The following is a 15420-nucleotide window of genomic DNA, read 5'->3' as shown; positions in this document are numbered from 1 at the left end:
ACTTATTAGAGATGGTCAGCATGCCTTTGTGCATGGAAGGTCAGTCTCACAAATTTAATTGACTTTTTTGAGGAAGTCACAAAGATGATTGAGGGTAGTGCAATGGATGTTGTTTAAGTCGACTTAACTAAAGAATTTGACAAGGTCCCTTATAGTAGTCTGGTCCAGAAAATTATGTCACATGGGATTCACAATGAGTTGGTAAATTGGAAATAAAATTGGTTTGGTATAGAAGACAGAGGGTAACTGTGGAGGGATATTTTTCTGACTGGAGATCTGTGATCAGTAATATTATGCAAGGAACAGTGCTGGGACCTCTGCTGTTTGTAATATAATTGTTATTTGGATGAAAATGTACCTGGTCTAATCAGTAAGTTTCAGATAACATGAAAATTGTGGGGAATTGTGGATAGTTAGGAAGGTTGTCAAAGGATACAGCAGGATATAGTTGAAGTGGAAAGTTGTGTGGAAAAGTGGCAGATGGAATTTAATTCGAACAAATGTGAGGCAATACATTTTGGACGTCAAATGCAGAGAAAAATACACAGTAAGAGTATAAAGTGAAGTATAGGGACCCTTAGGAGCTTTGATATATGGAGGTATTTAGTAGCAGCATAAGTGGATAAGGTGTTAAAGGTGTGCATGCCTTCATCGGCCGAAACGCTGAGTATAAAAGTGGCAAGACATTTGCAGCTTTATAAGACTTCAGTTCGGTCACATTTGGAGTATTGTGTGCATTTCTGGTTGCCTTAAGAAGGGTTTAGAGATTTGGATAGGGTGCAAAAGAGGTTTACTCGGATGTTGCATAGATTGGAGTGTATTAGCTGTAAAGAGAGGTTGGACAAACTTGGATTATTTTTGCTAGCACATTAGAGGTGAGGGGTAACCTGATGGATATATATAAAATTATGAGGGGCATTCATAGGGGAGACAGTTGGGAGCTTTTTTTCCCCAGGTAGAGTCAATCTCAAATACTGGGGGAATTAGGTTTAAGGTAGAAGGGAGAAGTTTAAAGGAGATGAGTGAGGCAGGTTTTGTTTTTGCACAGAGGGTGTAGAAGCAGATATTTAGATAGCTGCATGAACATATAGAGGACGGAGGGATATAGACCATGTGCAGGTGGGTAGGATTAGTTTAGAATGGTGTCATGTTCAGCACAGAAATGGTGAGTCAAAGGTGCCTCTGTTGTACTGTTCTATGTCCTGTGTTAAGACTAGAACAAAAGGAGGTAGAAATCATGTTTTAGCGATTATAAAGCCCTGGTTAGATGACACTGGATGTACATGAAATATTTTGAGCACCACACCCCTGGAAGGGTATTTAGATCTTGGAGGCAATAGGAACTGAATCACAATTAATTGTCATAACCTTGGACTCCTGGGATATATCCTAGAAATAATTTGGTAAATCTGCACTCTTTTTGCCTTCTTTGATAGGTGGAAAAGTACCAACTCTACAGTCTATATTTCGGAATTACAAAAACAATCCTTATCAGAAAATACAATTTAGCTTAGAAGCACATATAATTTTTTAAAAGAATAGTTTTTTGCTTTCCTTAAGTTTATGATGCAGCCTGACCAGACACAATCGAAAACATTTGACCAAAGTTATCGGATGGACAACGAAGTAAAGCATGAGACTGCAAGTGAGATTGTGCCTGAATCAGGAAATCAAGACATCTTGACTGTGGCCATATTCACTGTGCTAGTAGGAGGATGGATGGTGTTTCTGATTATGTATCCAAAAGTAAGTTATTTTTATTACGCAGCGATTTATGTTGTCCATTATCCTGGTGCAATTTGCATGCATTAGTGTATTGTTACATTTACCTGCCATGCAGCTCTTCTCCATTAAACTAGTACCCCGGTGAACTCCTTTAGTCCATTATCACCACTGCCTCACTGAGCTTCCTGCCATTAACCCAATGTCACACTCAACATCCACACCCCACAATTCCCCTTTGTTAACTTGGTGTTAATTTATCTGGTATTGCAATAATGACACCCCCACCCACTGGCCAGATCCTGTCTGTTAATTTGGTGCTCCAGTGAACCTGATCTGAAGGTAGATTATCTATTCTGATCTCAAGCTGTAATGTTTTTGCTCTTAATTAGTGTGGTGGGATTGGAGGGGATTCAGATTTTAACTTTAATCATGAGCATTTACCTCAGGATCTAATCACTCCACACTCTAATGTACTATAATGAGAGTTTCCCTGTCTGTTTTTAATCTTCACTTTCATCTTTTCTGTGGCAGAAAATGCACCAACAGCAGAAACTACAGCAGCAACAGCTGGAACAACACCTAGAAGAGAAATTCCAGCTGCTTCAGCAGCAGCCACCACAATCTGCCAGTAAGCTCAGGGCAGACTTCCCAGAATTCTCAGAAGATGCAGCTCAGGTCTCCCAAAATGATCCACAGGAATCCAACTCCTCAGCCCAAGATAGGAGCAGCCAATCCTCAGAGCAGCAAGACTATAATTTGCAAAATGGCACTGCCTGCTATGATGAAATTGTTGCTGGTTGGTATTTGAACTTCTCTTTGCTAGTTTAAATTTTCTTTTTAATTTGAGAAAAGATTGAGGTGACACAATACAATGTGCCATTGTATATAAGTTGAAAACTCTGAAACCTCTAGAAGTGCAATGTTACATACTGTACGTAGAAATGCCTATGACAGTTGAGATTAAATGCAAAGCAACTTAATTTAAAATCCCTGACTGCCTTTAATGCCAGTAATTTATAGTTGGAGTAGTTTTATGTCTCCAACAGAATAGCTAAGAGAAAAATGCCTCATCATGCTTCGATGTTGATATTACAAACAATAATTTCTTGGCAATGGTCTTCTTTAATCTTGATTTTGTCTGCTTCTCATTGCAGCTGTTCAGCCTTTTTTCTCATTATTCATCACTGCCTCTTTCCATCTGTCTGTTTGCCTTCTTTTCTTCACATGTACATCAACCCAGACATTGAAAGTTGATAAGAGTGTTCTAGCCTGATTCTGTCTCTGATTTAATTCACATTTCTGTTTATTATTTTGTTTATCCTGCTGCCTCCCTCTGAACAAGCCTAAAACATAGAGTGTAGGTAAGAACATATCTGGAATAATGTATGCAATTTTTGTCTCCTTACTAAGGAATTATATACTCCCCATAGAGTGCATGCAATAATGTTCACCAAGCATGGAGGAATGGAGGGATTGTACAGGGTTTGATCTGGGACTTTACTCTCTCAGTTTAGAAGAATGAGAGATGATTTAACAAGTAACTTGCTTAGAGTACAATAGAGTTGATACAAGCGGGATATTTTCCCTGGCCACTATGTCTAAAGTCAGGGGACTCAGTTTCAGAACAAGTGAAGCGACGTTTAGGAATGAAGTTTGACAAGATTTCTTCACTTTGGTGATGAATCTTTGGTGTTTTCTGCTCCAGGGGACTGTGAAAGATTAGTCATTGAAATGTTCTGGACAAAGATTGATTCTTACGTTTTAAAAATCTAAGGAATATATGGGTACTGCATCAAAATGATGTTGAGGTAGAAGATCAGCCGTGATTTCCTTGAAATGGGGGAAGCAGGCTCAATGGGTTGAATAACCTATTTTTGCTGTCATTTCTTAGGTTTTCAATATAATAAAGTTCACATTCTGACAGTAGTGTCAATAGCCCATGCTGAATAAATCTGTTAGTAGATTTGGAATTCAACAAAGCATTCATGATGAGATTCCATTGAATAACTGTGTCCAAAACCCATTCTGAGCTGAATGTGTTCAAACTTTTGAAGACCTCAGTGATAAACCAGAATGCAAAATGGCAATGTGCATGAGCATTTGGCTGGATGAGGATGACTGGGGAGGAGTATAAGACCAAAGTGGAGTCAGAAGCTATAGCTTAAGGGGTTTGGCAGTGGAAAAGGCTGGGGAAGGCAGCGATGGAGTCTGGACCTGATAAAGCAGAGCTTCAGATCCTGGCTGTGTTTCCTTAGCTGCTGCTATTTTGCTGTGCTCACCTGGCTGCTGCTATATGCCTGTAACCTGAGTGGGTGGTCACAAGTGGAGCAGCATGAACAGAGGACAAGGCACTGCGGCAGCCTGGTCCCTGAGCACAACCTATTGGCTCTAGGAAGGGTCCCTCTCAGGGAGCGCAACAGACAGAGAGGGAAGATAGGCAACAGTAGAATCAGTGAGTGAAGGAGCAGTGCCTGAAGGGATACTGCTGTGGAGGGAAAGCTCTTCTCCATCAGCCTCAGCCTTTATCTGCCTCTCCAAGTCTCCTGGATCACACTTCTGGCTGAAGTTTCTAGTATTACTATCCTTCTGGTTTGCTGCTTTTGTTGCTTCATAATTACATTGAGGGCATCTTTGTGCTATGTGCTCTTAGCACCACCTACAGATGGAATTTACAACATTCCCAGTCTGTGTAGACAGCCAGAATCTCATATATCTGTCCAGGCGCTTGAACAGCCGCACTGGGGGCTGAGGTGATCTTCAAGGAAAACACAAAAATTGTGGGCCATTTCACTCAGTCATCTGAATTTTCCTTTTTCTCAATGGAAAATATCTTTTTCTGAGTGAATAATGTATTCAAATTCAGCTGAAGACTTTTCATTTGCACGATGCTGTTCATTTCCTTAACAACATACTAGATTGTCAGAATTGACTACCTGATTATTTAATGATTTTTTTCAAAACAGGCCCTTATCATCACTCACTGTATTGTAAACATATAACTTATGATGCAGCAACTTTTGGATTTACCTTTCATATGATCCTCATTTCTAAATCAGGATGAACCTGATGTCTCATAACATCTTTATCCTGGTATAAAACATATTATTTTCCAAAATCGGTCTAACTCCATTAAAGTTGTGATTGGTCTGAAATGCAATGGAACCAGCAATGAAGGGACAGCTGTGTGCAGGTTTGCAAAGCACCCTTTACCTGAGCTATTGAAAATTACCAGTGCCGGTAATGGCAGTGGGAATCCATATCAGTTCATGCCTATTTTTAAATCAATTTGGGCCCACATGAAGATAGAAAAATTCAGCCCATGATTTTAATTGTGTTGCTTTCAGAATATTTACTCATTATATTCCAGGAGCTTAATGTAAACCTGAAACTTGAGAGATTTTTTGTCTCTATCTCTCTGGCATCTTTCCTAAAATATACTTCTAAATTTCACAAAATGACCATCTTTCTTCTCTGTGTACTTGAATTCTGTCTCTTTATCTTGATTTTCCCATGGTTTAAATATTTCTTTTTAAAAACTGAATTATTCTTTAGCTTTTATCTAACAAGCTGATTACAATTCTACTTTATTGGAAACTATTCAACTGATATGTTCTTGAACTTAGTGTTTAAGTGAGCAGCGGAAGTCTCAATGTTTAATAATATTGAACACACTCCCTCTTTTTATACCTTGCCCAAAAATATTTGTAATAACGAACTTAAAACTGATAAATGGTCCTGCTTGAAAGATTAATGGAGTTCTGTGTTCCCATTCATCTAGATAATGGAACCAATTTTGTTACTGTAGGAAAGATTTCCTTCAACCCAAAAGACGTGCTGGGTCATGGAGCTGAGGGAACATTTGTATTCCGGTAAGGCAAGGAAAACCCTGGATGATAGTCACTTCATTTACAGCCAGTAATGGATCAAAAAGCAACAAGTGTTATTCAGAATGTGTCCTGGATTATAGTGTTAAAGTTACAGGTCCTAGCTGCAGTGAACTTAACAATCAAGAATTTAAAAGGGTGATTGTTTTGGCATATGCATAAGAGCACAAACACGCTTCACTGCTGGGGCTAGTACACAAGTTTAAGCTGTGATGCATTGAGCTTCAATTGCCAAATGGAGATCAAATTCTCCCCAACTCAGTGTGAGTGAAAAATCATTCCAAGGTCATTCTCTTGGAATACCTGCCAGGTAATTTCACGATATGATATTTGTTGTGGCTTGGAAGGCTACGTGGGATAGGAGAAAGCCATTCGATTCCTTTAGATTGTTGTGCTATTTAACTAAACCACGACTAACTACTATGGGAGAAAAAGGTTCTGATTCATTAGGCACACATACCAGCTCTATGGAAAGGGAGAGCTGTTTTGTTGGGACAGGCTTCATTTGAACGATGCTGGGCCCAGTGTTCTGGTGAATTTTATCACTAGGGTTGTAGATGGGCAGTGTGTTTGAAAGAGGCAGAAAATACAAGCAGAAGAGTGCAGCAGAAATTACAATCAGCATAATCAACAATGTTTAAAAAGTCAGAGATTAAGGTTCTTTATTGGACTATCTTTGTAATAAGATAGATAAGATAACAACACAAATAGAAATACATTTAAATGACTTGATGGCTAACACAGACATGGTTGCAGGATGACTTGAAGAACTTGCAAAATGGAAAAGGGGTCAAATAGCTTTGTTAATAAAAGAGCTTTCAGTACAGTGCTGAGTTGTGATATAGGTGCAATAAATTGTGATGTGGAATCAGTTTGAGTGAAAGGAATAGCAAAGGAAATAAGTCATAGGTAGAGGTTGTCTATTGACATTTGAAGTGTTGCCTGACTGCAAGACAAGGTATAAATTAGGAAATAATGGAGACGTGTAAAATGGGCACGATAGTTATCATGGGTGATTTTAATCTCCATATTGACTGGATAAATCGTTTGGCAAGGAAAACATGGAGAATGAATTTGGAGAATGCATTAGGCATTGTTTCTAAGATCGGTACATTGCAGAAACTGTCCAGGAATGGGCTATTTATCACCAATAATACATAATCAGAGATTTTGTAGGATCCTCTAAGGGGTAGTGATCACAACATGGTAGAATTTCAAATTCAATTTCAAGGAAGCAACTTGGGTCTCAAACCAGTGTTTTTAACTTAAGTAAGGGCAATTATAAAGCCACAAAAACAGATTTGTCTAAAGCAGATTGGGAAAATAGATAAAGGAGAATGTCAGTTGATGAGCAGATATTTCATAAGACTCAGCAAAAATTTAATCCAGTCAAAAAGAAGCATGTGATAAGGATGAACCAATTTGTGTTAACAAAGGTAGTTAAGGAGAGTATCCAGTCAAAAACTAAGGCACACAAAGGAGAAAAAAACATGTGGTAGAGCTAAAGGTTAGGAATTTTCTTTTTGGAACCTTCAGTGCTAATAAAAAGGGAGAAAAATGATTTTGCAATTAAATTGGCAGAAATATAAGAGCAAACAGCAAGAGCTTCCACGAATATATGAAAATAAGAGAGCAGTTAAAATGAGTATGACTTTTGCAGGTTGTGTCTGGGGAATTGATAATGGAGAATAGAAAATGGCAGATAATTTAATCCATTATTTTGTGTCATTATTCACAGTGGAGGGTCCTGTAAACAATCTAGTGATATCAGATAAGCAAGATGCTTGGGTGGAATATGGTTGGGGAAATTGGAGAGGAGAGAGGGAAATCTTGTAAAATTCTCTTTTGTAAGGGACAAAGTATTTGGCAAAATCATGGAAATGAAGACAAACAAGTCACCATGACCCGATGGCCTACGTTCTAGGATTTTAAAGAAAATAGCTGTAGAGATAGTGGAGGTTTTAGTTGAAATATTTCAAAATTCAATGAACTCCGGGAAGGTTCCAGTGAATTGGAAAACCACTCATGTGACACCCCTATTCACGAAGGGAGAAGGATAGCAAGCTTGAAACTACATGTCAGTTAGCCTAATATTTGTCATTGAGAAAATGCTTAAGTCAATTTATTAAGGAAGAAATAGCAGGATATTTAGAAAAGCTTAATGCAATTAAACATAGTCAAATTGGGTTTTGTGAAATGGAAATCATGTTTGACAAATTTGCCAGAGATCCTTGAATGTTTAACAAATTGAGTTGATTAGGAGATGTCGTGTATTTGAATTTCCAAAGGGCATTTGATAAGGTGCCACATAAAAGGTTATTGCACAAGATAAAATCTCATGGTATTGGGGTAATGTAATTACATGGACTGAAAATTGGTTGACACACAGAAGACAGAGTCGGGATTAATGAGTCTTTTTCAGGTTGTAAAGATGTAGCTAGTGGAGAGCCAGAAGAACCAGTCCTGGAATCTCAAGTATTAATGATCCGTATCAATGACTTGTAGTAGAGTGGCAGAGTATAATGAATCTGAATTTGCTGATGATACAAAATTAGTGGGAAGATATGATGAGGACATGGGGAATCTGCAAGAGAATATAGGTAGGTTGAGTGATTGGACAAAAACTTGGTAAATAAGTTTAATGTAAGAAAATATGAGATCATGCACTTTAATAGGAAGAATCAAAAGGCAGACTATTATTTAAATGGAGAGAGGCTCCAAAATGCAGCACTGAGGGATCTGTATGTTCTTGAGCATGAAACACAAAAAGTTAACATGCAGATGCATTAAATAATTAAGAAGGCAAATGAAATTTGATCTTTACTGTTCAGAATTTAAACATTGGGAAGTGGAGGCTAGATCACTGAACATTTTAAAAGAGGAAGTAGATAGATTTTTGAAATACCAAGGAGTTAAGGGTTGTAAGGAGTTGCAATGAACGAAGAGTATAGATCCAGAGGGCATTGTCTCAGAATAAGTAGTTCATTGAGATGAGAAAGAATTACTCCACCTGGAAAATGGTAAATCTTTGGAATTCTTTATACTAGAGGCCAATGGAGATTCAACCATTGTGCATACCTAAGATAGAAATCAATAGATTTCTAGATATTAACAGCACGAAAGGTTAAGCGAATAGTGTGGAGTGATTTTAAAATAGATGATTGATATGATCAAATTGAATGGTGGAGCAAACTCAATGGCTTAATGGCAAACCTCTGCTACAATGTTCCTGTAACTTAGCTATATCTTAATCCATCTAACCACCTTCGTTCCATAATCCTCAATACCCTTATCTCAATTAGTTCTCAACCTTTTTGGGGAAAATAATTCTGATCCACAATTTGTGTGAAGAAAGGCTTTCTAATCAATATATTCAAAGACTTGAGCTGCATGGTCTCAGCTTGAAACATTTACCTGTTTTTATTCAAACTCAGATTTGCTAGTATTTTTAAAAATGTTTTGTTTGTATAACCTCTCATATTTATCTGTTCCACCCTCCATCAACTTGAAGTTATTCAAAATTGCTGTCCACATCCTAAATTCTACCACATCCCATTTGCCTGTCGTCCCTATTTTTACCAAACTACATTCTTAATATAATATTTTCACCTTATTTTCAAATTCCTGCATTGCCTCATCCTTCCTCATCTCTGTAATTGCTTTCAGCTCACCAACCAAGATATCTTCATTTCTTCAAACGTAGCCTGTTCAGCATCCCCAATTTTAATTCTCCACTACTGGAGACTATGCCTACAGCAATCCTAAACTCTGGAATTCTGCTTCCTAAACAGCTCCAACTCTCTACTTCTGTATTCTGCTTCCAGACACTCCTTGAAATTTATTTCTTCAATGGCACATTTTATGATTTGACTTAGCATTTCCTTATGTGGTTCAATATCAAATTTTGTTTGATAACCTTCGTTGATGTGCCTCGGGATAGTTTGCTACATTACGGGGCTGTAAGCACAAGACTTTGTTTGTGTTGGTAACTGATTTCCTATTCATAACCCAGAGGCAGCTTTGATAATCGAAATGTTGCTGTGAAAAGGATTCTCCCTGAATGTTTCAATTTTGCCGACCGTGAAGTTCAGCTCCTTCGTGAATCTGATGAGCACCCCAATGTCATACGTTATTTCTGTACTGAAAGAGACAAGCAGTTCTACTATATCGCTATTGAACTTTGCAGTGCCACACTGCAGGAGGTGAGTCAGGAGCTTTCTGTTTAATGATTTAGTGATTCTTCTTACTCTCTATCAAAGGATACACCCCAGTTAGTTAAGGTTTCACTGTCTTGGAGAATTATTGAGTGATCCAGTTGATGTTTCTGAAATTAGGTAGGAAACTGTTAGTGTTGATCTGGGCAAGTTGTACATTTAATCAAAGTTTGAAATAGCAGTGGAAGTACTTTGCAAAAAAGGAAATTATTGTTTAAAGAAAATCTGGAGTTTCTTTTTCATGCAGAGGGTAACCAGAGTAATGAATTATTTTGCCTGTAAAGTAAGTAGCTGCAATGGGTTCATGGTTTCTGATGAAAGAACAGATTAAGATAGACTTTTATAAGTAGGCTTGTACACGTTTTTTTCAAGGAACTACTTATCCTTACTTTGTGTCCAGCTTGCACTCATTCCAGTTCACACAGTCCGGGTCTCACTTCAGCACAAGAGTGTAGTGCCAGCAATTGACACAGATATAGATAGGTAAGTATATTGTGAAGATGATATAACAAGGATGCAGGTTGCTCTCGATGAATTGAGTGAGTTAGCGAACTTTTGGCATGTGGAATATAACATGGGAAAATGTGAAGTTATTCACTTTGGCATGAAGGATACAAAAGCAGAGAATTATTTAAATAGTGAATGACGGCAAATTCTGAGGTGCAGATTGAACTTGTTATTCCAGTGCATGTCACAGAAGGTTAATATGCAAGTACAGCAAGCCATGAGGGAAACTAATGGGATGCTATCATTTAGTACAAGAGGAACTCAACATAAAAGTAAGCATATTACACTTCTGTTATACATGGCATTGATGACATCATATACTCTTTATTTAAAGAGGAAAAGGGGGTCCCTGATTTACAAATGTAGTACTTGCAAACATGTTCCCATACAGGAGTGTAATTTTAAAAACCCAATGTCCTGGCCTGTGTTCCAACTGGCATTCAACTTGACTTATGCACAGACACCAGACCAGAACCATTCACTACCTAGGGAATGCCTATGTATAAATGCATTGTAGGCCAGGCAGCATCCGAGGAGCAGGAGAATCGACGTTTCGGGCATAAGCCTTTCTTCAGGAATGAGGCTGGTGCACCAAGCGGGCTGAGATAAAAAGTAGGAGGGGAGGGAATTTGGGGGAGGGGCGCTGGGAGTACGATAAGTGGAAGGAGGCGAGAGTGATAGGCCGTAGAGGGGGTGGGGGCGGAGAGGTCGGGAAGAAGATTGCAGGTCAAGAGGGCGGTGCTGAATCCGGGGGTTGGGACTGAGATAAGGTGAGGGGGTGGGGAAATGAGGAAATCTGCATTCATCCCTTGTGGTTGGAGGGTTCCTAGGCGGAAGATGAGGCGCTCTTCCTCCAAGCGTCATGTGGCCAGGATCTGGCGATGGAGAATGCCAAGGACCTGCATGTCCTTGGCGGAGTGGGAGGGGAGTTAAAGTGTTCAGCCATGGGACGGTTGGGTTGGTTGGGACGGTTGGGTTGGTTGGTGCGGGTGTCCCAGAAGTGTTTCCTGAAACGTTCCGCAAATAGGCGGCCTGTCTCCCCAATGTAGAGGAGACCACATCGGGTGCAGTGGATACAGTAAATGATGTGTGTGGAGGTGCAGGTGAATTTGCGACGGATATGGAAGGATCCATTGGGGCCTTGGAGGGAGGTGAGGGGGGAGGTGTGGGCGCAGGTTTTGCACTTCTTGCAGTTGCAGGGGAAGGTGCCAGGAGTGGAGGTTGGGTTGGTGGGGGGTGTGGACCTGACAAGGGAGTCGCGGAGGGAGTGGTCTCTCCGGAACGCTGATAGGGATGGGGAGGGAAATTTTTCCCTGGTGGTGGGGTCTGTTTGGAGGTGGCGGAAATGACGGAGGATGATACGATGTATCCGGAGGTTGGTGGGGTGGTAGGTGAGGACCAGTGGGGTTCTGTCCTGGTGGCGGTTGGAGGGGCGGGGTTCAAGGGCACAGGTGCGGGAAGTGGAGGAGATGCTGTGGAGAGCATCGTCGACCACGTCGGAGGGGAAATTGCGGTCATTGAAGGAGGCCATTTGGGTTGTTCGGTAGTGGAATTGGTCCTCCTAGGAGCAGATGCGGCAGAGGCGAAGGAATTGGGAATATGGGATGGGGGCAGGGTGGGAGGTGTAATCTAGGTAGCTGTGGGAGTCGTTCGGTTTGCAGTAAATGTCTTTGTTGAGTCGGTCGCCCAAGATAGAAATGGAGAGGTCTAGGAAGGGGAAAGAGGAGTCTGAGACGGTCCAGGTAAATTTGAGGTCAGGGTGGAAGGTGTTAGTAACATGGATGAACTGTTCTACCTCCTCGTGGGAGCACGAGGTAACGCCAATACAATCATCAATGTAGCGGAGGAAAAGGTGGGGGGTGGTGCCAGTGTAGCTGCAGAAGATGGACTGTTCCAAATATCCGACGAAGAGGCAGGCATACTGGGGCCCATGGCTACTCCATTGGTTTGGAGGAAGTGGGAGGATTGGAAGGAGAAGTTGTTAAGAGTGAGGACCAGTTCAGTCAGTCGAAGGAGGGTGTAGTGGCAGGGTACTGGTTGGTACGGCGGGAAAGGAAGAAGTGGAGGGCTTGGAGACCTTCGTGATGGCAGATGGAAGTGTATAGGGACTGGATGTCCATCGTGAAGATAACCCAACTGCCCCATGGCGGAACACTTTAACTCCACCTCCCACTCCGCCAAGGATATGCAGGTCCTTGGCCTCCTCCATTGCCAGACCCTGGCCACATGACGCCTGGAGGAAGAGTGCCTCATCTTCCGCCTAGGAACCCTCTGACCACAAGGGATGAATGCAGATTTCTCCAGCTTCCTCATTTCCCCTTCCCCCACCTTATCTCAGTCCCAACCCCCGGATTCAGCACCGTCCTCTTGACCTGCAATCTTTTTGCCGATCTCTCCGCCCCCACCCCCTCTCCGCCCTATCACCCTCACCCTCACCTCCTTCCACCTATTGTATTCCCAGCGCCCCTCCCCCAAATTCCCTACCCCCTACCTTTTATCTCAGCCCGCTTGGCACACCAGTCTCATTTCTGAAGAAGGGCTTATGCCCGAAACGTCGATTCTCCTGCTCCTCGGATGCTGCCTGGCCTGCTGTGTTTTTCCAGCACCACACTTCTCAACTCTGGTCTCCAGCATCTGCAGTCCTCACTTTCTCCTAGTTCAGAAGATATTTACTAGATTGATACCTGGAATGAGCTGGTTGTCTTATGATGAAATATTGCACAGGTTGGGGTTGTTTACATTTGAGTTAAAAGGACAATTCAAAGGTCAGTGAACAAATGAAAGCTGATTGATTTAAATTTGTAAGGTACCCCTGTACTGATCAGTCTTGACAATGTGAACGTTGAAAGTTCTGAGTGCATCCAGAACCAGAGGATACTTTTAAATCAGGAGTCATCCTTCTGGGACTGAAATGAAGGGAATTTTTTTCTCTCAGGGGATTGTGCAATTTTGGAACACTCATATCTCAGAAGGTAGATGAGGTTGGTTCATGAATGTTTTCAGGCAAAGATAGATCCTTGTTTGGAAAGGAATCGAGAATAGATCAGAATTTGAAACACAAAGGGATTAGCCTTGATCTTATCAAATGGTGAAACACACTTAAAGGACTGAATGCTCTACTTCTGCTCCTGATTTTTATGCACACAGTAAATTGTGTTGATTTCCTGAGATCTTCATTGTCAAATGCTCATTGCTGTCGTTTGTAAAAGGCTGAATTGGCATAACTGATAAAAGTTGAATCTCCGCATTAATGGTGGCTGTTTGAGAAAAGGTATGGGAAGTGCTCAACAAATTGCAGAATCTCTCCTTCAGCATTTATAAGAGATGGGATATTTGGCTGACTGTGTAGCATGGACAAGAATTTTGTTTTGCCAGATTTCTAGGGCAAACCAATTTTCTTGTATGCACTATTAAAGAAATCAAGAGTGGCTTGCAGATGTGATGCCGAGTTTTATACAAACTCTGGTGGTCAGTTTAGTTTTGACACAGAGGCGACTAAGATAAAAGAGTTTTCCATCTAGACAGTCTAAAGTATAGACAGTCAATCTTTGAGGATTTATTATTGACAAGTGAGACTGCTAGAGAAGTTCTATCGTTAGTGTCTCAAGCATCCCTTGGATTCACTGAGATGACCGTCAAACAACTGCTAGTATATCAGTGGCTGACAGCTGCAAAAATATTCAGGCAAAACTTGAAAAATCAACTTTGATGGACTGGAGACTGACCTAATGGTTGATAAGTGTCTCCCCCACCAAATCTTGTTTACTCAACTTTCAAATGGCCAATATTCCAGGGAAGAGAAAGAAAATGCTTTTAAGACATCTTGAAGCCTTCCTTGAAACATTGACAGGGAGGTTTTTTTTTATATTACCAATTATTCAAAATGACAAAAACATGTCCATCAACCTGCATCATACTTTAGGTCCCAATGATCTAATTATGAGGTCGAGTGGTGACAGAGAAGGGGAGAAAGGTACCAAATGCTGAACTCAGAATCCCTTTGCTTCATGATATATCCTGCTTCATGTGCCCAAAGATCAAAGAATTGGGAATTGCTTGTTCCCCACATGAAGACCTGTGGCAGAAATGCACAACTCTGATCGTGAGGCCCCACTTTCACGGTCTATACTCGTAGTGAAAATCAAGATCAAGTGAGCTTTTGCCCATCTGCTCCACTGGAGCTGTCTGAACCCCCAGCTCACTTTAAGACACCTGTGTTTTGGTGTGACAAGTGTACTGTTCCAATCAAACACCCCACCTGCTGCTGTGTCTGGAGCAGGTCATGCCTGGCTGCCCAGGTACTTCTGACTAGAAGTGGTAATCCTTTGGCGCTCACCACCGGGAGAGTAAAAGGTTCTGCATAGGTGTCATCTTCAAACAGGGGACAGTTGGCCAGAATGAACCTATGCCAATCTTACGAGTGTTCGATGGGATATTGTAGTGGGATCTTTACTCTGTGCTAAGCTGTTTTCTATTTGTCCTGGAAATATTTGATGGCACGGTATAGAGGACGTTTTACTGCATACCCACTAACATATGTGTCTTGGAATGTTTGATAGAACAGTGTAGAATACGTGAAATATGAACAGAGTTAGATGATATGGACTGCCGAGTTTGCTTTGTCATTTAATAGAATCATGGTTGATCTTGGGCTTAAACATGATGTTTAAGTTCCCAACTGACCTTGGATGGGTGTTGCTGAGTTTTATAATTGAATGTATTTTTGTTGAACATTTTCAATTTTTTTTCAATGTTTCAATGTTTTGTTTGCTGCCATAATGTTTAGTCTGTTTTCTCAATTAACCTTCAGCTCTCCTTTTTCAATATATAATTAATTTGTTCACATTTAAGTTTCTTATATGTGATAGAATATGTCACTTTCAAAGGTGACATGGAATTTAACAGTGTTATGATCACTTTCCCACTGAATCTTTTATTATGACATTAATAATTAACCCTGCTTCATTGCACAATTCTAGATCCAACGTGGCTTCATCCTGAGTCAGTTCCACAATGTATTGCTCCAAGAAGCAGTCACATAAACATTCAACAACCCCCATCTTCTTGACTTCCCTTTTCAATCTAATTGT

The 15420-nt window shown here is 40.6% G+C and overlaps 1 protein-coding gene across 3 annotated transcripts in view; it reads left to right on the top strand.

The window, feature by feature from the left end:
- ern2 (endoplasmic reticulum to nucleus signaling 2) overlaps positions 1 to 15420 on the top strand; it is a 119789-nt gene that overhangs the window by 75263 nt on the left and 29106 nt on the right. For 2 of the 3 annotated variants that reach the window (XM_043711698.2, XM_043711703.2), the window contains exons 12-15: positions 1561 to 1746; positions 2257 to 2521; positions 5504 to 5594; positions 9622 to 9811. In XM_043711698.2, coding sequence (XP_043567633.2) covers positions 1561 to 1746; positions 2257 to 2521; positions 5504 to 5594; positions 9622 to 9811 — 732 coding nt within the window. The remainder of the gene's footprint in view (positions 1 to 1560; positions 1747 to 2256; positions 2522 to 5503; positions 5595 to 9621; positions 9812 to 15420) is intronic. The other variant, XM_043711699.2, reaches the window with a different exon arrangement.

Source organism: Chiloscyllium plagiosum, unplaced genomic scaffold (genome assembly GCF_037043375.1).
Source record: "Chiloscyllium plagiosum isolate Xiang-an unplaced genomic scaffold, Cpla_swu_hap1 HiC_scaffold_20, whole genome shotgun sequence".
Taxonomy (NCBI): Eukaryota; Metazoa; Chordata; class Chondrichthyes; order Orectolobiformes; family Hemiscylliidae; genus Chiloscyllium; species Chiloscyllium plagiosum.
This window is presented reverse-complemented; position numbering and strand designations above follow the sequence as displayed.